The sequence below is a fragment of the Rhinolophus sinicus genome, chromosome 13 (assembly GCF_057876585.1).
Source record: "Rhinolophus sinicus isolate RSI-liver-muscle chromosome 13, RSI-T2T, whole genome shotgun sequence".
Lineage (NCBI taxonomy): Eukaryota > Metazoa > Chordata > Mammalia > Chiroptera > Rhinolophidae > Rhinolophus > Rhinolophus sinicus.
In genome coordinates this window covers 61,162,956-61,187,883 of record NC_142513.1, presented here as the reverse complement: position 1 = coordinate 61,187,883, position 24,928 = coordinate 61,162,956, and the positions used below count along the sequence as shown (strand labels likewise).

The 24,928-nt window shown below is 41.7% G+C and overlaps 1 protein-coding gene across 2 annotated transcripts in view; it reads right to left on the bottom strand.

Moving 5' to 3' along the window:
* EFL1 (elongation factor like GTPase 1) overlaps positions 1-24,928 on the bottom strand; it is a 75,461-nt gene that overhangs the window by 2,577 nt on the left and 47,956 nt on the right. Inside the window, exons 17-20 of one of the 2 annotated variants that reach the window (XM_074318272.2) lie at positions 22,117-22,264; positions 14,777-15,759; positions 6,562-6,746; positions 933-1,117 (exon numbers count right to left, since the gene is read on the bottom strand). In XM_074318272.2, the coding sequence (XP_074174373.2) occupies positions 933-1,117; positions 6,562-6,746; positions 14,777-15,759; positions 22,117-22,264 (1,501 nt within the window). Of the gene's footprint in view, positions 1-856; positions 1,118-6,561; positions 6,747-14,776; positions 15,760-22,116; positions 22,265-24,928 lie in introns of those variants that run through there. The other variant, XM_074318273.2, reaches the window with a different exon arrangement.

Here is a 24,928-nt window from a genome sequence, read left to right as displayed (position 1 = left end):
AAAATGTCTACAACTAGTACGATGACCTCGTTTACTGAAAAAACTCATTAAGAGCATTTCAAAAACAAGGTCTGGTCTGATAATTTTATGTGTTTCGAAAAAGAACCCTTCTTTTAAGTGGCTACGCAAATTATTAGTGAAACATCAAAATTTACAAAATCTATTTTTGACCAAATTGTGTTTGTTCCTTATATGGGGACCTTCCTGAATGAGGCAACTAAGGACATTTTTGAAAAATATTTACAATAAAGGTGATAATCTCATTACATTAGCTAATATCCCATGAGTAAGGCTAAGAGGAAACAGCCAAGAAAATGATAAAATTTTACTTTTTTTAAAAAAGAAAACGGTATCGGGCATAACTTCCATTAGCACTTATATAAACAGGAGTGATGCAATGCATGAGTGTAAAAACAGGCTAAAGGCTAGCGACCGAATGTTACGCTATTTTCCTAGGCAGAGAACCCAGAAGATGGATCAGCTGTTATCAGTGACTTGGTTGAACTAACTGAAAGGGAGCTGGTGTCGCGAATGTTTTTGCCCAACAATGCTGACTGTTGTGATTTGATGATTCACCATGAAACCTGTTTAAGTGGAGGATGCACGCAGAAGTGTGACACTGGTGACAGGCAGAGGCTACTGCCCACTGAGCAGCGGGCCCTCGCGTGGCACACATCTTACTGCCCGGGCTACTCACCGGTGCTAGTAAGTCACCGCTGCAAACGCAGACAACGGCTTGCCTTGTGCCAAATCAATTAAAAATACTCAGGAAGCATGTTCTCTAACTCCCCCTCCTTTTCAGTACTTGTGTGGCTTGGCTTTATTGAAAGTGAATGCACAGAGACGATGCAGCACATAACAGTTTTCCAGGATCGAGCCCTGGGGGATCCTTCGTACTTTATTAGAAAGCAGAGAATCCCCAGAGTAGTTACTTATTTTTGCTGAGGGTTCGCTGCTTTTCCGCGTGCTCCACAATCTTCTCCTCCACGCACAGCCCCTTCCGCTTCCGTACCGCGTTCATGTACTTCCGGGCCTGGTTCTCACAATCAGCCTTCTCCCCGAAGTGCAAGTACTCTTCCTCGGTGGTTGGCACCCAGAAGGGGTCGCTGGGAATGACCTTGGAAAAGAAAGCGACAGAATGTGCTAGATGAGGCATCTATACTTTCATTTCCAATGCCAGTTCAGAGTCTTAGCTAAAGACTAAAAGCAATGAGCAATTAGACTTGGAGGAACGGTAATAAATAGGCATGAAGAAAACAGGAGCTGGGAACAAATGGAAGCAGAGCCCACAGAACTTGCAACGGGTGTATTCTTCTTTGCTCAGCGCCATTACATACCACTAAGGAAGAAAGGACACTGCTAATTTTGAATAATCTCAAAGCTCTCCCTTTCCGTGGGCTCTATCTGGGTTTCAGGGTCTTTTCACTCATCTGGCCGTTGTCTCCAGAAAAGACCAACACGTGCTTAAGCCCATTCTTGATTACTCTGAGCGTTTGCTCCAAAATTCAGTGGAGTTCCTGGTGAGTGCGAGGGACCAAAAGGACTACGTCATTTTGGTCCAGAGGCAGATGTGGTAGCCTCCTCGCCCCTTTCTCTGCCTGTTTATTCTGATGGGGAGGAAGACACGTCCAGGGGAAGGCATGCTGAGGACAGTTTTCCTCTGAGGCTACTCTTGAGGGGAAGGGAGAAGGGCAGAGCTTGGACAAGGGAAAGCAGCTGAGAAAGGGTGAGTCTGGAAGCCAGACTGGGTAGACGGCTTTAGGTCCCGAGACAACAAGCAGCCAAGTCAGGATGTCCCAGGAGGTGGTGAAATTGGACCCAAAACCAAGGGACTGATTTCCAGGCCAGGACAGAAGACGATGCATATGCTGACCCCGCCCCCCCCCCCACCCCCCATCCTGCTATGACACGAACACCACTCGATGGTTTCCTTCACGGACAGAAAGCTCCGTGAGCCTAACAGACACCCCTGTCCTCGCTGCCTCCTCACCGTGGTTCCCGCAAGAATGACTGGTGAGTGTGAAAGGAGAAAACAGACTTGGGTAGCCTGGCCCCTTCTTCCTCCCCTTCCCACAGGAAGCACACAACCTGCTCTCTCGTCTGCCAGTCTGCTGAAGGGGTGGACTGGCCGAGGCTCTCCTAACACGAGGGACGTCCCGAGGGCTTTCACGGAGCACCTCATGTCATCTGAAGGCCAAGCCTGAGGCCCAGAAGCTCAGCGTGCCCAACGTGACCCAGCTGGTAGGTGGCGAGCATGAGTCTGCAGAGTGAGGCTCCCCTCTGGACTCTGCCCTCTGCCAGGCTCCTGCGCCCCCTTCTCCCACCATGGGCCTCGGCTGTGGCTTTGTCCCAGGAAGACACATGTGGCTCTTCTTCTGTGAGGGTAGGCACCCTTAGTGTACGCTTGACAAATATATGTTGTGAATGGATTGCTGTGTACCGGCCTTGATTACAGAACACTCGGCTTATTATTAAAAATGGGTATTTTCTCCCCTTCTTTCTGAGTACTTGACACCTGTACAAGTATGGACAAAAGACTAAGCCTCACAGAAAAATATGACAAGGCGCCCGCCAGAGGAGTGGTGGCACTGCTGATGCAGAGGTGCCCACACCCTGCTGAGGGCGTGTCCAGGTGCCGAGGGCAGGGAGAAGTCTGGGGGCTACAGGTGCAGACTTGGGGCTGGAGACAAGTGGTTGGCATGAGACCTTTGTGAAACAGGCTGGTGCCGCCTGACTGGCCAGATGGGATGGGCCCAGACGAGCGACTGCATAGCAAAGCCCAGTGAGGCCCTGGAGGGCACGTGGGGACCTGCGGCCCCCACTTTCCTCCCTACCACGCAGTCACAGCCAGACCCTCGTGGGAACCATGGTGAGGAGGCAGAGAGGCCAGGGGTGTCTTGTCAGGCAACGGAGCTTGCTCTCCCCTCCAGAGGGGAAGGACAAGAAAGGGAACTGAACGTTTACCTGGGCAGCCATCCACAAAGACTGTACGCTGTAAGAGACTAGTCTGAAGTTAGTTACTGGCACCCTCCCCTAAGCAGCTGGACGATAAGCCCGCCACGGAATAGAAAGAAGCTACATTTTCTTAGTAGGTGTGAGTGCCAGTGGTGAACAAATTTTTAGTCCCGTTAAAAAAAGTGACAAATTTTATAGAGAAATAAATGAGGTGCTAGTTGAGAGATACCAGACTCAGACTGGCCAACTGAAGACCAGAGTCCTTGTTTCAAAAATATAAGACCCAAGAGTTTCAAATAAGATCCAATTTTGCCTGGGCCTCCAGCACATACTTCTGAAGTTTGTTTCCTAAGAATCCGGGAACTTTCCACACTCAGCTCTATGGCCCCGGGGGCTCCTCTAGGAGCAGCTCCAGACTAGCCCTCCCTGTTGTCCTCTGGCCCCAGCAAGGGCTGCAGTCCCCTCATTCCTCCTCACCTGTATGGACATCTTGAAGCCTCGTGCCCCAACATACCCCACGAGCTCTCAGAACAAGGGAGATGGAGTAACCCCTGACCGAGTCCGGCTCATTTTCCATTTCCTTAGTGGAGTCTACGACCCTATCACCCTGAACGCTTCTGACCTCAATTTCCTTAGTGGGACACAAGGCGCCGTGTGGCTGTGCTATGCAGAAAGACCCCTTGAGGCCACAGAGCAGAACCTGCTATCAGTTTGGACGAAAGGTGCCTTTTTCTAACTGGCTCACCCAGACTACATCTGCCTACAGTGAGAATGTTTTTTTGCAACCCGATCGCCTGAGGGGGATGCCATTTTGTAATTCACAGGAAGGAAGGCACCCAAGTACTAGCTGTTGCCCTGGGCATTGAAAAAAGGAAAAAGAAAAAAAAACACACACACAAAAACCAAGCAAAAAGCTTTGGGAGCTCCGTTTCCATTTTTTGCCCAGTTTTCACCAAGATTATAGCCGACAAGTTGAAAACACCATGTTGAAAATAAACGGCTCAGTGCTATTGTGATCACTTCTTCCTTACCCTGGATGAACCTGGCCCACCCTCAGGGAAATCGCAACGTGAACCGGTGAAGCTGAGGTTATGCTGACATACATGTAGAAAGGCACTGGTTTGGCCATATTTTTCTTTCTGGGCTGTTATTAGCTCCTTTTCTTCCTCTTTCACAGAAGGGGAAAATATAGGAAAAGAAATTATGAGACTGCTGACTTCAAAGGTTTCCTCATGGAAAATGCCTGTAATTTTATTTTCCCTATTTTTTTTGAAGCACTTTCTCTCAAAAGCTGTTGATTATAAATTATATGGTGTGGTAGAATACAAATGAAAAAAAGTGCCTTGGAGTGAGAAGCCAGATTTCAACAACTGTGTTATTTCTAAACCTCACTATGGGGGAAAAACCGAGACAGCCAAAAAATATCAGATCAACGACATTTAATTATAATGTAGTCTTCAAGACGTTCAGAGATGGGAGCTTTTGGGAGTAAGACCGTGCGTGACAGGTGGCAAGGGGATGACAGAAGGGTGGTATGAAGTGGGAGCAAACTCTTCTTGGCTACATTTTTTCTCTAAAGTTATTTATTAAGAGACTGATTTTTAATAACAAGCTGTAACTAAGCCTGGAACTAGGTAAGTTTTTTTTTTTTTAAGCTAATTAGTTAGGAATAATTTTCCGAACTTTTTTTTTTTTTTTTTTTTGAGAGAAAGTAGACTGAAAAACCATCATGGTTTTCACATTAACAAAAATTGCCTGCTTGGTAAAAACTTGCTGATTTTAAACTACCGGTAGTTGTTCCTAAATAGCCATTCTCTCCTTCTTCTTTGGTAACTGGTATTTCAGGTGGACACTTCAGTTTGGGGGTAGCTGGAAGAGGGAGTAGGCACACTTGATCTTTACAAAGAGACAGATAGTAAATATTGTAGACTGCAGGCCATATGGTCTCTGTTGAAACTACTCAACTCTGCTTGAAAGCAGTCACAGAAAATATATAAAAGAATGGATATGGCTATAGTCCAGTAATTTCATTTACCAAAACAGGTAATGGGGCAGAGTCTGCTGACTTCTGATGTAGTTAAGACTACATTTCCCAGCCTCCTTATCAGGTAGGACCTTGTTAGATATGGCTATAAGACTGGTTCTAGGCAATGGGATGACGTGAGGCGACTTGTGCAATATCTAGTCTGTGCCCTTACAGGGAGGGTGTATGCCCTCCTCTCCCCATTCCCTGTTCTGATTGGCTGGAATGCAGACGTAATGGTGGGAGGTGGACTGGCCACGTGGAAACCAAGTGCTTGGAAAGACAGCCAGGAGGAGCCTGGGCCCCCACCACAGTGAGCCCCAGACCCCATGAGTTTTCCGCCTTCCCTGAGCCACTGTATTTTGAGATCCCTTTGATAGAGCAGCCTTACCTAACCAACATACTTGCAATTAGGAAATGATAAGAACTTTATAGATTTTTTAAAAACGTGCTTTATAAGATCACTTTCAAGGATAAGACTGATTGTAAAATGATGAGGTATTTTAAACATATCAATTCAAGTATATAATTCTCCCAATAATTATGCCATTACCATTCCTATTATTTCTTACTGGTTTGTGTTCTTACATAAAAGTTGAGTACCAAAAACCTAAACCAAAAAGCTGAAAGTTTGAATAAGCGGGAAATTACTACCCATAAGCTTGGGGATTAATGAATACGTTAAATATTCTGGAGCTACTGTATTCCATATAATGAAATACCAAAATATCTATTCAGATGTAAGCCAATAAAACCATCAAAACATCATCTAGTGTCTAGACAAAGATACAAAATACAAGAAAAATTACATAGTAAATCACTGTTAAAATGTAGTTTGTACTAACAAAAAAATGTAACCTAAATTGGAACATTAACTTTGATTCTATCAAGCATTAAGAATATGACTTTTGCTTTTTAAGAAGCAAACACAACTCTTTTGAACTAGTAACTTCATTCGTATCATTTCAGATGCTATGAAATTGCCCAATTAAAATGAAACCTCCCGTCCAAAGTCAAATTTTCTGAAGTGTCACCTTTCTTTACTTTGCTGATTCGCTTGACTATAAAATTCATTTTAAAAAGAAAGTTCTCTCTAAATTATTCCCACTCCTTTTCAGTAACTAAACGTAAACAGTTCATTTGAAGTGTTTTAGAGAAAGGGACCCATCTGGCTAAAACAGTGAGAGAAAGGGGAAGAGCTGAGCACTGAACCTCAGCTGAGTTTTGCTAACTAAAGTTGAAGAAGAAAGCGCTGGATGACTTGTGTGAAGCCTAGCGCAAGGCCACACAGCTGAGAACAAACCAGAATGCAGGGGGACAGAGAACAAGAAAACCCCCACAAACCAGTGAGGGCCTGAGGCTCGATATCCACAGGCCTTATCGCAGGGGCGAAACCAACTCAGGGAGCTTGCACAGATTGTGCAAGTAAGTGGCAGAACTAGTATTTGGAACCAGGGCTCCCTCGCTCACCGCTTTCCCCCGTCCACCTGATTGAGCGCACCGGGACCTGTGTGTCCTTCCTGTGTCACCCACAGGAAGCACGTCCGTGGATGAGTGGGCAGGAGCGGGATCTGGGTTTTTACCTCCCAGTGGCTGAACAGCAGCTGCGGGCTGGCCAGGCCGCTCGTCCTCTTCCTGATTTCGTCAGCAAAGCCGAAGCTCTCGGCGACGGGCAGCACGGCCTTGATGATAAACATGTCCGTCCCTTCCTTCATTTCCTCCTGCAGCACTCGGCCTTCTCTCTTGGACAAGACAGCATAGACCCGGCCTGCAAAGCCACAAACCGATTACATGTCTGGGGCCATACAAAGTCACCTTACTCACATAACCCTGTAACAGTGCACTAGTGAGTAACTAACTCTGGCCCCAGTGGTTTTGGTGTACAATAGAATAGATATTTTTAAAGTGTTTTTAAAATAAAAGTAAAGCATGAAATTATAGACAAATCGGAAACAAAAGCAACAAAAAGTGAAATCACCCCAAATTGCATCACCCAAAGCCAATCCCCTCAACACAGCAAGAGCGATTCAGGAGACTTTTAAAGGACATTTCCATACAATGTCACCTATGACCGTGTTTGGGTATGAAACCCAATGAGGTGAGCGTGACTGGGCTTTGTAAATATTAAGAGCTTAAAAATTCTGAGACATTATTAAAGCAAACGGCACAATGACACTTTTATACTAAAAATTAAACCCATACATATATAAATGCTTGCTCATATATATTTTTTAAACTATCAATATTTAAGTGGCACAAGTGTTAATTTAAGAGTTTTATTCCCTGAAAACTGATTGTCTTTGGAACTAATGTCTGGTAACAATTTCTACCACCACATCACTAGAATTCTAGCAAATTCTCTAGGGTAACACTTTTGTTTCAGGCCCAATTCTGCCTGCCACTGAGGAGGCAGACGCCGTCCCCTCTGACTGGCTCCTGTATGAGTGCTTGCTCTGGGCGCTCCGAGTACCCTTTCCACTGGTGAGCAGAACACACACTGCAAAGCACACAGAGAGACACTGAAAATCACAGACCGTGCTGTGGAGCTTCCGACAGCTAGCACACTCTCACAAAAGCCTCCTCTTTCAGATTACACGTAGAAAAAAAGAACTTGAATTACAAAAGTGATCTATGAATACAGTGTCATTGAAAACGCACGGCAGTGCAGTAAAGCAGAGTGGAAGTGTCCTCCGACCACAAGGAGACCTGGCTGTCCCCTTAGGTAACACGGTGATGTGTTGTCTGCCACTCACCTGGGCGCTGGGACACAGAGCACACGTGCCTGACTCCTTGACTTTTCTCCCTGACTCAGATTTCCCCCTGGTGGTCGTTATCAGGAAGATAAAGGGAAAGAGAGGGCAGGAAACCCCTGGTGTCGCAAGGTCTTAAGAATAAAAAAAAAAACCTTAACAACTCCGACGGGCCTTCTTCAACTCTACGTGTAGCTTAAAAAACAAAGAAACCAGAAATCCCACTCTTGATGAAACGCAACACTTTTCCTCTTCTCTGCTCCCCTGGCCGGCCACATCGTCCTCGCCTTCCTTTCCTCCCATGACCCCAAACAGGCAGCTTCTCGCTTCCTCGCCTGGTGTTCTGTCTTCAACACTCAGGTTCCACTGGTTGCCCCCAGCTCTATTAAAACGGCTTCCTTGAAATTTCATAACCATTTTTATGTTCCTGACCTGCATGCCTTTTTCTTGATTCTCAGGCTCCGTAATTTCTCTGTGGTTTCTAAAACTACTGGCTCAAACTCCTCTGACAGCTGTCTCCAACCTCAGTGACCTTCCTTAGACCCCCGGCCGTCATTCTATCCTTTACTTCTTAAAGGCGTAACTTCTACCTGCAAGTATTCTGAAGGCCCCATACTCCTCTGAACAAACTCTCCCCACAGAGAGCAGATTAATTTATCAATTCTGTGGTCAAGTATTAACTTTATGCCTGGGATTCCTGGGACTGTTTCTCAGCCAGCCTTCTCACTTGACCTCCAATCCCATATTTACAATGAAGGCGGGGAGGACCTTCCATCTGTGGAGGCGGACTTCCTCTTAAATTCAACAGGTCTAAGATAGGACACATTCCCTATTGCCCAGGCAAGTCCACTCCCCCAACTCTAAACAGTCATTTCCCCTGTCACTCAATTAGAAATCTCCGAGTTACAATTTTGATCAGGGTTCTACTTTTGAAGCCTACACTATCAGCGTCTCAGCCTGTCCTCGCGGCCCTTGCAGACCTGGCAGTAACCCACTACTTCAGCTCCTGTGACTGCCAGACCCGAAAGTACCCAGACCAGGGATTCTGTGCACGAAGCCAAGGAAAGCCACTCACTGCCCACAGGACACATGTGAGGCGTTTCTACTCCAAGCTCCCAAGTTTCCACCACCTCGAGTATGCTCCGCCCAACTCTACAGTGAAATCCTTTTCAGCACTTTAAGCCCATTCAGAAACTTGTTTCACAAAGTCTTCTGTGATGTCCCCAAATTAAAATAATCTCGTTGCTATTTGGGCTTCATTCAAACTGATGTGTTGTTTTATGGCATTACAGATTCTTGTATATATGTACATACCTTCTTCTTCCATTATAGGCAGTAAGATTGGTCTGTAGATTCTACAATCTTTAGAGCTAGAAGTTTGGCAATTAAAGGTATGTTTTTCCCCCAGAATTTTGGAAAGGAAACACCTGTTCACAGCAGTGTTTTCTTTAATAGTAAACAAACAGGAAACAATGTGTATTTCCCATTTGGGGATGACGGGAAGTAAATTATAGCCAAGGATATTATGCAGAGATTAAAATGAACATTATGAATACTAAGCAGCCAAATGGAAGCATGCTTATACAATAAATAATAAATGTAAAAGCAAAACATTAAACTATTTCTACCATAAGGTGATAGCTATGCAAAATGTACTATGGGCAAAGATTGTAAACGAAACTGGAAGATAGGTGAATGTCCAAAAAGGGAGCTTTTTCTTTCGTCTTGTGGTTTCTGTTCGTGTTGGTAACAGTTCATTGTAACTTCGATTAAACACACACACAAAAAGAAACTGGTGGGCACTTCTTACAAACCAAGTCAGACTAACCTCTCTTCCTTTTGTCACAGAGCAACCAGACTGCTGCATCAAGCAGACGTGGCCGACAGGATGCAGATGGGCTTCAACCACGTGTGAGATAAAGTACGTGGTGGACACCACGGGGCCTGTGGGCTAGCTGCTATTATATAGGTGAATTCGGCTAAAAGTTTGTAGGAAATGGATGCCAACAAGAGGCCATCAACCTGGAAGTGTCAGTGCTATGCTCACAGCTTCCTGGCCTCACTATGATGACGGCAACTTAAAGATTCAGAAAGCATGATATCAAATCCACAGTTAACATGAAGCTGGTCAGGTAATACATACTCTGACAGAATCAGGATAACTAGGTAAAGACCCGAATTTAACAAGACACAAGTTAGCGCGGGTAAGTACAAGGCTTCACTGCGGGTGCCACCAGCCAAGTGGCCGGGACTAGAGAGGGACCGCTGAGCAGCAGTTCCTATAAAACCAGCTCAACAGGAAGCTTCAGTATTATAGTACAAAGAAAGCCGATTTAATAGTCAGTTGCTGAATTCAAAATTACTCCATCCATCAAAGCCCATTTCAAGGTACTATTCCTTTCAAAAAGATCTGTTTTGAATTTTGCCAATTATAATTTCTCATAAAATTTCACTGAAAAGCCGTATTTATTCGCTAAAATCAGTGTATTTCACTTTCTAATTGTTTTACATAATTAAGCTTTATCATTTTTAACTCATCTCTCAAAGCAAGAATCACCGCTTAATACAGTGCTGGCATATACAGTTCGATAGTTTTCGTTGAATTGAATTATAAAATGCTGGTGAAATGTAAAAAGAACCCCAACTGTAGAATATGAAAAGGTTTTTAAAAGTAAAGAGTGGTCCTTATTCAGAATGTTTTTGATACTCTGTTCTAACAGAGTAAGCATTTATCCCAATATGTAAAAACAGACAGAAGAACTACAGTAATCATAGCTGTGATTAAATCTCTACAACTGTCTAACAGAAAAAGCTGCGTTTTATACGTGAAGTTATTGCCAAAGATAAAAACAATGAAGAGCAAGAATGAAAGAAGTTAACAAGTTAGAGGGAGAAATATGAAGAGAGACAATTTACTAGTCACATGACAATCAAAAACACATACCAATTCAAGCTCATCAAAGGCAATTTTCATGGTCAAAAAAATGATAAACTGTTATATCTTTAGGAAAGTAGATTTTATAAGTAAAGAAAGTCATTTGAAGAGAGATTCAAACCAACTCAGGATTTAAAAAAAAAATCCAGACCAAATGTGAACGTTAACTTCTTTGTAAGGCAGCGAGCGTCGTAGCCAGGTGGCGTCTGAGAAATGTATTAAAAGGCCAATCAGCAGTGCTGGCGCAGACCGTGTAGTAAGCAATCCACAAACACACAGGTGCCACTTCACAGGGGCAGTGAGGCCTGGCACAGTGGGACCTGTACCTGGACAAGGCAAGGCAAATGCATACCTTGCTCCTAAGAGAGAAGAGGGCAAAGAACCCTGAGGGTTACGACATGCACCTCTTCCTGGAAAGTGCCAGAACTGAGTCTAGTCTGATGGCCAGGTGAAGAGGGTCAGGATGAAGATAAAAGGATAGGATGACAAGTGATACTTTGTGGGATCAACCTAGGGCCGCCTGGTCACACACTGGGTCCTGGCAGTTTCCTAATAGAAATGAGAAAATGGGCACAGAGGGTTGATTCAACAGTCTGCTGGGAATTGCAGTCTGATAAATGACAATAGCTGAGCCTAGCTTCATGAGTTATGCCAGAAACCATCTTTTCAGAAAGCTAAGGACAAACGTCACTCCACATGGATAGTACAGAAGAGATGGCAATTTGGGGAGGAAATATGTGTTCCCATTTTCCTGGGAGTGCAAGGGAGGAAAAGGATAGGCACACACTCCACTGACGTGAGACTTCAAGGAGGGTCATTTCAAACGGATAAAGAAAAAGAAACAAAACAGCTTTTCGGATAACAAACCCTAAGATAAAATTCCTTTTGGGAGGAACAAGAGGCTGAAGTATCTATCCCGAATGACCCTAATGAGAGAAAAAAGAGGAGAGATGCTCCCCCACCCAAAATATGACAGTAGCTCCAAAATATTATAGATCGGTTGGGCCCCGGAAGGCACTCTGTTGCATCTTCTAATCCTATTTAAGAGGACACGCAGAGTAGCTAGGAAGGGACAGCAACTAAGGATGGCTCAACTGCATGTCTAGAACGCTAAAACCCAGAACAAGCTGAACCTACCAAACTGGCACAGCTGAAGGCAGCAAGAAAGTGCTTTTCCATCACTTTCAAAGTAAAGATGAGACAGGCCTACAACTTGCAGAAGCCAGCGTGATGTTAACAGAAGAAAGCAGGGTTGGTTCTCAATACCTATGTCACCTCCACTCTCCGCAGTAAGGAGGACTGCGAACCTACTATAGTGAGAATACACACAACAGAGAGCAGTGAAGTTCAAGGTCAAGGTGATAACCAGTCACCTGGCCTTTTTAACAGGAGCTCACGTCTCCAGGACCAAAAGTATACCTACCAGTCCTAAAGACATGGGCCCTTTGGAGAAATTGTGGAGAGCAGGATAGCTGCCAAATTACAGGTAAAAAATAAATGTTTTAAGAACAAAAACCCTGGATTCCATAAGCTGCAGACCAGAAAGTCATATGCTAATTTCCCGCAGAATTTTGAGAAAACATTATAAAGATTTGTATATATTTATACAAGCATAAGGTAAATCTTTGGAGATGACATGGATTTTCTAAGACAAAAATCGTATCAACCTTATATTTATTTCTTCTTCTAATATCGTTGGTAAGTTGATAATCAGGGGAGTATTATATATATAAAAAGGACCTTAACTTCATTAAAATATTCAAGTCACTGCTTACTGAGCTTCTGTAAGAAAAGGACACATGAAAAAAATGAAAAAAGGAATTAATGTGTTAATATTATGGTGTTGGGACTTCTAAAAAAAAATCATTCACTATTGTTCTCACGGGCTATAACATTTTAATCACCAAAATTTGGATTTGGCTTTTTGGGGAACAAAATGGGAATGTGTAACATGAAAAAAAAAAAAGAAGAAAAAGAAATGAGGTTGATCCCAACTTCTTTGGAGTTAATGACAAGGTGCAATTGGCTAAACTGCATTAAAAGAAGAACATTGTATGACGTGCGGGAGGTGTGTCTGTGTTCTGCATGGTCGATGATATCTGAGGTCCTGTGTGTAAATATGGGTGCTTTACTTAAGAGGATGGCTTACCAAATAAAGTATGTCCAAAGGACAGCAACTATACAGTGAAGAGTACCGAGAAATCATAGCATGAAAAATAGCTGAAGGATCTGGCGAGTTTTCTCCTGGATGTAAAACTAGAAAAACAATGATCTCCTCAAATATCTGAAGGGAGATGCAGGTAATAGATGAATGGATAAAGAAGTTGTATATATACACAATGGAATACTATTCGGCAGTAAGAAAAGATGATATAGGAACATTTGTGACAACATGGATGGATCTTGAGAGAGTAATGCTGAGCGAAACAAGTCAGACAGAAAAAGCAGAGAACCATGTGATTTCACTGATATGTGGTATATAAACCAAAACCAACAAAAGAACAAGACAAACAAATGAGAAACAGAAACTCATAGACACAGACAATAGTTTAGTGGTTGCCAGAGGGTAACGGGGGCGGGGGGTGGGGGGTGGGAGATGAGGGTAAGGGGGATCGAATATATGGTGATGGAAGGAAAACTGACTCTGGGTGATGAACACACAATGGGATGTATAGATGATGTAATACAGAATTGTACACCTGAAATCTATGTAATTTTACTAACAATTGTCACCCCAATAAATTTAATTAAAAAAAAAAAAAGAGGAATGAGTGGTGGTACGTGTGGTTGGGAACTAGCAGGAAACAAGACTTTTGGCTCAATATAGAAAGGATACTGTCTAATCATGGAATGAACTGGCTGTTGAGCTACCCATCAGCAGAAGTGTTCAAATCCAGACAGTATAGGCTTCTGCCAGGTAGGAGAGCCTGGAGGAGAGCGCTGAGGTCTTCTGCAAGGACTTGAAGGAATCAAGATTCCTCGATCCTAACACTACCTGTGATGAAGCGTAACCTCTGGGAAGGGTCTAGACAGGCGTCCGCAGACGGACGTTAGCAGGTACATGGAGAAGCACTGTACGCTACGTGGTGTTTGCACATCTGACTTGAGGCAGTGCCAGAGTAACATCTGTGTAACTTGGTCCAACCCAGCTGGCCTTGAAATGCCACTATGGACGCTCAGTTCGTCTCACAGGAACCGTGCTGGGAGGCAAGCCTAAATTTCTTTTGGAAGAAAAGTCCCCAACAATTTAGGTTTCTGCTTTTAGGAATTAACCAGCCAAAGAACCTTACTAAAGAGAATAGCCACAAAGGGACTCAAAGGACCCAAGCGCTAGAGAAAACCTACTGACTTGGCCCACTCCCTCTCTCATCCAGGGCTCACCTCCCCTTTACCCTCCTCACCCCTCAATCAGTCCAGGACCCCAAGAGGGTAAGACAACTACTGTGTGCCAGACACTGTATTTGTGTCCTCATCTTAATCTTCACAACCTCCCATGAGATATCACCTTCTCTCTGACAGGTGAAGAAAATGAGTCTCAGTGAAGTCATGTCTGTCAAAAGTCAAAATAGCTACTAAGCACCGGGGCTCCATGCCTCCTGAGATCCTAACGGATCTTCTCCCAAAGGGAGAACAATCAGGAGAATCTGATGTAATGATTAGCACTGACGAAAGCTCCAAACAATTTTCTTCTTCAGAAGGGACCCAGAATTCCTGAAGCCCTTTTGTGTTAAGACTCCCAGAATGTCACCTTCCTCTTTCGTCATTTTTAGAATGACCCTGGTTACCCAGACCAACACAGTTATTCACTTGAGGAAAAGCTGCCGCACAGATCTGGATGGTAACATACATAGGCAGTTTAAGCCTCTTTACCAGACCTTCCATTACAGAAAAGAGTCTATTTGCTGCAAAAGATCTTTAGTTGTCAAGTCCCCCACCCCCCTCAAGATTTTAACATTTAAGGCCTCTGGGCTTTCAAAAATCTTAGTTCCTTAGTAACTGAGATGTTAATGTGGCTTCTGCAAAAGAAGTACCACATGAGTTGAACTTTTCTGACCTAGGACTCGTCCCTGCTATGCAGGGCATCTCTTCCTGCCTTCATCTCTCTGTCCTTACCGAGCACATCACCGGTGGCCATGATGTCGCACGTGTACATGGCAGCCATCAGACGCTGAGGCTTTACTTGCAGAGCATAGCGACACGCTTCCTTCATGGTGGCGATCAGCTGTCCCGAGAAGGGCCCGTAGCAGTCAGGGAGCGAAGACTCTGCTTTTGGTGAAGCCCTCTTCTCAAAGGGCTCGGCATGGCCACTGGGGAGCTCGTGGTTTCCAGCGCCCCCAGAACAGGTTTCATCATCCCCCCATCCCTCTTTCACCAGATCACTTTGTTCTGCATTCTGTTTATCACTTGCTCCCTGTTCCTCAAACTTATTTAGGTGCAGTTTTTCCAGAACAAAACAGACACCCATGAGCGGCTCCTCACACATGGGGCCGGAGAGAGTTGCCAGCTGGAAGCCACTCACGATGCTGTTGCCCACATCTCGGTATCTGCTGGCGTCTTTGGAAGCTTTGCCGGCTGACACTGTCCACACAGAGTTCTGAAAATCTTCGCTTTTATTTACTAATATGTTGGGCCCACATTTTCTTGGGCCAAATGACCAGATCTGGTCAACAGTATTCCTCCATTTTCTCCCTGTTAGGTGTTGCTCTAGTTTTCCTTTGAATTCCCCGATTTTCTCCTGGGCCTTCTGGTGAATCATCTGAGTGTTTTTGCCCTCATTCAAAGATGATGTCAGCTGCTCCATAGAACGAATCAAATCACTGTTTTCTTCCAGAATTCGAGTGACTTCGTCTGGAAGGGGCATGGCCCGCACACTCAGTGTGGCCAATTTGTTGGGAGTTGTCATAGTTACCATCCCATCGGAGTCAACCTGGATTCCCTCAGGGATTCTGCTTAGATCTTCTTTCATTTGGTGTATGACTGCAACTTTCTGTTGTCTGCCTATTTCTTCATTGACCATGTCCACTTTGGGGGGTTTTGTGATTGTTTCTCTGAATGGAATAATGGGTTCAGATACACTGATTTGAATCTTTGCAAACCTACAGAAAAATGTAAAAGAAATAACAGGTTATAATCAAAATGGCATCAAAACTCCCATGTAGAAATATTACACAAGGGGGATTCTGCAAAAACATAGAAACAAAAATTATTTTACTACAAAAGATCAGTAATTTACATTGTATCAGAATTCAAAACCCATTTTCATATCAGGTTGAAAAGACAACCTCTAATGGGAACATACTTCAGAGAGTTCTTCACATGTAGCAGAATTTCATTGCTTTGTTCTCAAAATAAATGAACCATCTATTCAGATAAGAACATTTTGAATGGAAAATAAATGTTTTAAAAAGATTTGACACATGAGATCTTTAAAATACTATTTGTCAATTTAAACGTCTGGAGAAGAAAAGCACAAAGATTATAACTCTAAACAGACAAAGAAGTTCAGACACCCAGTCAAATCCCGACAACGTATTTGGCCTCGGTAACGAGGCTCATGAGCAGGCGAGTGTGACCCAGGAGTCTGTCTAGAGCCGTTTCTGCAGTGACGGAATGTTCGTCATCTGCACTGGAGTTGCTGAGCACTTGCAATGTGGTCAGTACAACTGCGGAAAACAATTTTTAATTTTTTGTAATTTTAATTAAATAGTCACACGTACCTTCGGAGCATTGGAAACGTGGCTAGTGTGACTGACAAACTGAATTTTTTATTTTATTTAACTTCAACTAATTTGATTTTAAGTCACCACATGTGGCTAGTGGCCACTGTACTGGACAGCACAGGTCTTAAACCTCAGTCTGGCACCAAGTTCAGAAAAGCCCCCTTTTCACATGCTATCAAGTTTAGCGTCGTGCTGCATTTTCTTCTAAAACGACTCAGAAGTTCACAGAAGGCGGATTCTGGACACTGGCATGGATCGATTCTGACGACGAGGAAACCATGCTCTTTGTGTTCTCTTAGTTTCTGTCTCCCTCATTCTCAGGTAATACTATCACTTTCGTCTGACCTCTGTGTGCCATTGGCAATGTGGATGTATGTACGTGTACATGTGTGTGTTTATGTATGTGTGTACACACGTATATAATATATGAGATTTTTGGATCTTGAAACAATACTTTTCCCTGGGAAATGCTACTTAATAAGGGACCTAAATACTAAAATTAAAAGTTTTTGAAATGCTTTCATATGATTCTAGATTTGTTTCTGCATTCTATGTTTTGTGGGTGTGAGGCAGGTATTTGGTTGTCTTATTTTATACTTTCTGATAAATTCGAAACTCAGTAAGTGAATGATTTTCTAAAAATAATGTTACCTAAACTGATATTAGAATATAGACCTGAGTAGACCATGTGGGGGGAAAAAATTAAAATGTGAAAAAAATTATTTCCAAGGAAGGTTCTGGTTTTGCCAGTGAATTTATTCACTTTCAAGGATTAGCTTATTTCAAATGCTACATGTAGTTGTAGAATATACAAGATGGATGTCTATCTGATGTATTAATTAAAACTTCTTTGCTACCCAAACCTGCCAAGGTCAGCATACAGAGGCAAAACTGTAATTCACACTTACCTAACAGATCAGATATAAAATCTAAGATAAAATAACAATAAAAAGGGATATATGTGTCTGTTCTATTTATTATGTAAGACACTGTGCTAAGTATTTTACATGTATTATTTCTTCTTCTGCAGTTGCATTATTATCTTCATTTTGTATCAGAGAAAACCAGGTAAGAAAGATTTAAGTAACTTCTCCAAACTCATATAGCTAGTAAGTGGAAAAGCTAGGATTCAAATCTAGGTCTGAACTAAGAATCCATATCTTCCTGTTATGATATATTGAAAAATCAAACTGAACAGCATATTAAAGGAACAATTCACAACACTAAGTAGTTTTATAACAAGTTATAAAAACTGACTTGTATCAGGAGCTGTTAAAATAATATATCACATTAGAAATGTCAAATAATCTATGTAACCATCTTCAAAAATGCTAAATTGGCATTCAGTAAAATTTAATTATCTGTCCTGATTTTAAAACAACAAAAGCCCTTAGAAATCTTAGCAATACAAAAGTATTTTCTTAAATTATCATTAGAGAAAATATGTTCGTATACTTAGAACTAAGAAAATCAACTGCACAGCTATTGAAACTATGAGAGTGAATGCATCTACATCCCTTTTCCTCGTAAGGTCAAAAGGCCAGTGTGAGTCATTTCAGTCCTTCAAATTTCTAAGTGCCCAAAAGGTCTCCTACAGTAATCACTTATGAAATTAATTAAAACCACCCGATGGCACAGAAGTGGAAGTCTCTGCATGGTAGTCACACCTGCAAAATGCTGTGGGGCCAAAGGTTCTTTAGATCCTGGTAACGCAGAGCCTGTCATCACTTCAAAAGAAGCGCAGTCGGCTCACACTACACTGGGTTTCCTGTGCCCTCCTGCCACACAGGACCATTACTGCCTTGAGATCTGCGTGCCGCGGACTCGGACAGTTTCTCTGGCCTGGAGGCGGCAAGTAGTCTCCTTGTCTCCCACTCCTGCACCTAACGCATTCCTGAGAGAGTGTGTGTGTGAAAGCTGGAAAAGAAGTATATATATTAGAAGGCAGGTTCTGTCCTCTGAGAGCTGAAAAAAACTCTAGAATCTTATACATGTTCTTCAGGTAATTGTAAAATTTAAGTCGTACAGAACAGGGCCAAAACAAAAATGTACTGACTTACGATTTGTCACAAAGTGAACACCCATGAAGTACCACTCAAGCCGAGAAATAGAACATACCAGCCGTCAGACGGACCCATCATGCCTTCTCCCAGTCCCACAGAAGTAACCACTATCCTGCCTTTTACTTTAACCTCGAATTCCCCACCTACACATGTAACCCCTATACTCTCCAGTTTGCTTTGGCCTGCTTTTTAACTGTGTGTAAATAGAATCTAACAAGTTGGCTCCTTTACTCATACATTAGGTTGTGAGATTCACCCATGTTTGCACAGCCAGCTGGTTTGCTGAGATTATTCTCTAGAATTCTGTGGCATGAATGTACTAATTTATTTATCTATTTTATTGTGTTGTTTCCAGTTCTGGGCTGTTAAAATTTTTGCTGCTCTGAATGAGTATTCTTGATGCACATTTGTCCGGCTTTGTGTTACATAACACAGAGCAGAAATAGGAGATTTGTTGAGCCCCTAGTAGGTAATTTCAGACTATATTCCACATCCCACTAGTTGTGTAGGTGAATTCCTACTGCCCCACATCTTTGCTGCCATCTGATATTGTCACTTTTAAAAATCTCCACCACTCTGGTGGGTATGTAACTGGATCTCACTTTGGTTTTAACTTGCATTTCATTAATTACTAAGAAGTTGAATATCTTTTCATGTTTACTGGTCTTTAGACGTCTCTTATGTGAAGCACCTGTTCAAGTCTCTGTCCTATTTTCTAGTGGATTGGTGCCTTTCTCATCCACTTATAGTACAAACCTTTTTGTATGTCTTCCAGTTTTGGCATAGAGGGCCTATAAACATGAATACATTTTTATTCCTAGGTATTTGATATTTTTGTTGTTACTGGAAATGGTAACCTTAAAGTAATTTTCATTTTCTGTTTATTAATGGTGCATAGAGATGCAACAGAGTTTTATATATTAATCTTGAACATAGCAACCTTGATAAATTTACTTACTAATCCTAATAGTTTCTGTAGAGTCTTTTGCATTAGTACACAATGATATCATCTACAAATGATGAGTTAAATTTTTCCTTTCCAATCCTCGTATCTTTCGTTTTTTATTCCTTATAATGCTGCCGAAGACCTACAGGAGAATGTTAAATAGAACTCAAAATAGCGGGTTCCCTTGTCCTATTCTTGATCATAAAAGCTTTCAAAAATTTCACCAGCAGGTATCTGTTTGCTGTAGTTATTTTGAAGATATTCTTTATCAGTTTAAGGAAATTCCCTTCTATCTGCAGTTTGCTGAGTTTTTTTATCATGCATGAATGCTGAATTTTATCAAGTGCTTTTCCTTTGTCCACTGAGATGAGTTCTCTCCTTTTTTGCTATTAATCTGTTAAATTTATGTTGATTGGTATTTTTAACATTATCTGACTCTGAATTAGTTTGATAGTTATAGGACTATTAGGTTTCCCATGTCTTCTTGGGTCAAATGTTCCTAGGAATCTGTCCATTTCCCTTAAAATTAAAATTCATAGTATTCTCTTAGGTTTCTTGGTCCAGAACAAGCCATCTAATTTATTAAGATGCCATAAACTCCTACATGACATTGGGTACTGGAGGGTGCAGTGGCCTTCTGTCAGTGCCACTAGACTCAGCTTCCTCAGAGGCCCTGTGGTACCCACTGTGCTCTCCCACAGTGGTCTGGCTGGCTTCCCTGCTAACCGCCCAGATAGTGGAAGAGGGCGGCTCCTCCCTGCCTGGGCCCCGGGTTACTCTCTGAGCTCTGACGAGAACACTGAGCTTTAGCTTTGGACCAGCTCCAGTGCTACGGAAACTGTTTTGTTCAGGGGGAAGGTGTCAGCACTTTCAAAGATGAGGATTTTTAGAAAAAGCAGTTAACATTTCAGAATTTGTAAAGTATCTTATTAACGCAATATATATTTTTTTGAAAAGCAGATGTATTATTGCTTTTATTATCTTCATTCAGTTTATTTTTAGGTATTTAGATATGGATAGTTTCTAAAAAAGTTTACAGAGAGTTTTCATAATGAATTATTTATGAAAATATTTTAATGCCATGTTAAGGGCCTATTTCTAGAAAACAAATTTCTCTTACTATAAAGTATACTTTTTCTCCTGAGATTAAAAAGTACTCATGATGAAAACAATGAGATAAAAATGAAAAAAGCCTAAGCAAAGAAATAAATAATTCGATTAAAATTAATTTTAGGCTTAAAGGGCAGTATTACTTGAACTGTCATTCTAAGTACCCAACATATTTACTTTTAAAGATCACTTAATGGCCTGAGAAATATAAGGTTGTTTAATATGGATTTTAATCTGGTGCAAAGAGTGTGAAGAAGTAATTTAGTCCAAAATAATATAATGTCTTAATACTTTTTTAAAAACCCTCTGATAATTATTATTTTAAATACGTTATGCATTATGATTTATCCAAATAGCATTATTCACTAATCAACATTAGAACCTTCAGAAATGCCAAAGAAAATGGTAATGAATGTAAAAGAGGTGGAAAATCTACCTTCCGATTTAAAGGAGGAAAAAGCACAGGCCCACGTTAAAACTGAAGAACAGAAAAGAGAACACGTCCAGTCTGGCAGGAGTTTCTACAGACTCTCAAGTGGGTGCCTGGCAGAGGCAGCTATTCTCTCTCTGGACTGTTAGAGCGTAGCGCTTGCTGTCGCCCTCCTCCTCCCACCTCCAATTCTACTGGTTGTTATAAGGAGTACATGAGGCAAATGGTGTTTAACACAGTGATCAGCATGTAATAGTTAGGATATAATTATGTTATTTATTGTTATTATTTCAGCTATGATCATTAGAGCCCCAGAAATTTTAAAAATCGAAGGAAGGCTGTTGCAGGACGATTCATCAAAGAAGAAAAACCAATGGCCAATAAACACATTAAAAAAGCGTCAATATCATCAGTAAGCACAGGAAATGCATACTAACAACGAAATGCCACCTTTCGAGCCAGCAACAATACTTCCAAAAGTTTACCTTAACCAGGTAATCAGAGCTGTGTGTGTAAATACCTGTGGACACTTGAGTATGTATAGAATGACTAGGGATTTATGAAACAAATGCAATGGTGGCTAATTCTGCACACTAACTGAACGATTTTTTCTGTTCCTGAACGATTGTTTTCCTAATGGCTACCAATACACATACCTTGCCTTTGGAATAAAGAGGAAAAATGTTGTTTACAAAAAGTGATTTGAAATGCATATTTTAATGACACTTCCATATTCCCAAGGTAAAGAAATATCAAGATTTCCTGAAGGCGTACATGGCAGAGACTGCATCGATAGGGAAAGAAGTCGGTCCTCATCACAACCTAAGTTTACAAAAGATGATTTTTGGGAGGTCCTGATATGGGGTGTGTGTATTTGTGTGTGTGTGTGTGTGTGTGTGTGTGTGTAAGGAAAACACATATATATGAAAATATTTTATGACTCAATATTTTATGCTAAATACTTTATGCTAAAAATGCAAAATTATTCAAGTATAGGAGTGAATGCTATTTGTCAGTTATTAAAAATTAAATCTATGATCCAATAATAAGTAACAGTTCATGTTTCAGGGCATTTCATTTTTCTCCAAAAAAGAAACCACAGTCTAAGTGTGAATGGTTTAGGAAACACTAAAACATCCATTGATTTTGCAGCTATCTTTACTTCATCTTTACCATGAGCTAACCTTTCTTTTAAGTCGTCCAGGCATCGTTGAAGGTGGACTTCTCCTGCTGTGACTAAAACGTGCTCTCCCGTTTCCTGAATTAGAATTTGGACACAGGGATCAGCTTGGTTTAATAGCTTCATTCCTTTGACAAGCTGAGGCATTTCACCTAAGTTAATAAAATGAAATACTGATTATACACAATAGAAGGACTAATACAATCTAAAGACAATGTCCATGGCCACTGAAGGGAAAAGAACAATGAAATAAACTCTTAAAATAATGGCTTATTTCCCTTCCAAGTAACACAGCGATGTGAAGAAAACTACCTTCTGGTAATTTATTTGTACAGATAGTTAACAAGAGACACATACAAGCTCATCAAAAATCCAAAGCTGATCCCTACACTTCTTCTAATACTCAGCACACATAAACTACCATCATTATTCCTGTGAATCCACCTAAACCTTATTACAAATGTACATACTATATGCCTAGAAATGTAACAGAACTCTTCCTCAAACAGTACCTATAAAATCCACAACTAAGCAAAAGAAGCATTAGATATGATAATCAATTCAAGAAACTGCTCCAGAGCTTCATATTTAAAATAATTACTTGTGAAACTGCTGCCAGAAGCGTGGATTTTAGAATGAAGCTGCCCCTTGGGTTGGCGGTAACACACAATGAGCCACTTTACAGGTGGGCTCCAGCATCTTCTGCGTTCTATTCTGCTTGTGTTCTTGGTACACACCTACTTTCCCCCGCCAGTTCCTGGGAGTGGAGGTGTGGATGGGGATTCTGGTCCACATTTTGGATGTAGCTGCATTTTCACCCCTTTCCATAGACTCAAGGGCTACAGTTCACTCAAGACAGGCCAGAGGAAATTTCCTTATTACTTTAGCAGAGACCGTGGCTCTGAAGGCATTTTTATGCAGCCTTGTTTCACTTCTACATTTCAAGGAAGGACTCAGCAATTCCTCATGCTGGTTTTCGACATACCAAACAAACAAAACCACAGGCGCCTTCTGCAATCAGTGGTTTTCAATGTTATAAGGTCGATTATCCATATCTATTCTATGACTATTTATTTTTCCATGTCTATTTTTTCAGATAAAGCTTTTCTAATAACTAACACTTTCATAAACTAGCTAACAGACAAGCACTTTACATATATCGTATGAACTCATTAACTATGAGGCAGAGGTGATTACTGTTCTTGTTTTATAGATGAGCAGACAGGTAGAGAAACCAGGAATCTGTGTCAAGGCCACAGGCACTGGCTTGGAAGCCTAGGCAGCTGGCCCTGGAGCCCACAAGCTGATGGATGTCAGCACCCTTCTAGTCAGCCAGTACTGAGTCACACAGGGGATGCACCAAATCCTGAGGACAGAGCGGGATTTCACGGCATGTGGGGGTGACGGAGGCACGCTCATTTGTTCCTGTTCATCATGTTATACTTCTCTTTTGCCTACTTAAATGCATTTACAGATATTATCTAATGTTACCTAACTTAACCTTCACAGAATTTAAAACATGGTTTAAAAAGATTCCTGCAAAAAGACCACTGATAATATGAATAACATAAGCACAAGGGACAAATTAAAACAATGGCTGTCACTAGTATGAGAACCTCACAAATTCCAAAAAAAAAAAAAAAAGCATAAACACTTAAATTTGTCTTTTCGTGGTAAGAGTAACAGTTTAACAATAAGCAAAGAAGAAACTTTTTCAAAAAAGATTTGGAACATGGAGACAAAATTGTGAAAGTGTTTCAGTGGTAGTCACCTTGTTGCCAGAAACAACATAAACCTCTTAAAATTGGGAGGCTGATTTTTTCCACCTGAGTAAAAATCTTCCAAATGAATAGTCTGTGAAAGATATAAAAACTGACATCTTCTAATCAGTGAAAAACTGAGTGAGATCAGGAAGAATATTCAGTCTGCATTTCATCCAAACCACTGTATAAACTGGTAAATGGGATTTAAAATGGATATTAAGATTTAGTTAAGGCAGCCAATGCCTTTTTCCATTTGAATGAAGTAACTTTGTGAGGTGCCTTTTCCGGTGATAACCACCATTAAAATCACTGTTACAATAATGGCAGAACTCTGAATGGCTGTATCACAGTGTTAAGCCCTGCAAGCCTAAGGAAGCATTACTGTGACACCACCTTCCAAAGTGGCCCCAGTCACCCTGCCCCCCCCATGCCACATTCCTGTGCAGTGGTTCCCCCACAGTGAATGAACAGGACACTGCAGACGCAACGTGTGACTCCCAGGGCACGGGAGCTCTGCCGTAGTGTCCCGGACTGCTCACGAAAGCCAGCCACCACGCTTTGCTGCGGGACACTCGAGAAGCCATGTGGATGGGTCCCTGTGGAGACGTGTGAGGTCCCCGACAGCACCAACGTGTGAGCCCGGTGAGCTGAGCATCTGCAAGTCCAGTTAGACCTCCAGATGTGCAGCCCACGCTGATACATGACCGCAGCTGCCTGAGAGATCCCCACGCTGAACCCGCCCCAGATTCCTGACCAAAGGACCTGTGAAAAGCAATAAATGATTACTGTTGTTTCAAGCTACTGCATTGTGGAGTAATGTGTTACACACAGTATTAGATAATATAATTATAAACCACAATCATAAATAAATAATACATACACCTATGTACACATACCATATATCTCTACATCAAATACAAATAAAATTATTTTAAAAATAGTTATTTCATTTCCATCTCAATTTTTATAATTTTTACTTTATATTTAATAATGTACGTGAAGCATGTATCTATATAAACATATATATAAAGGGTTTTTTTTCTTTTTTAATTG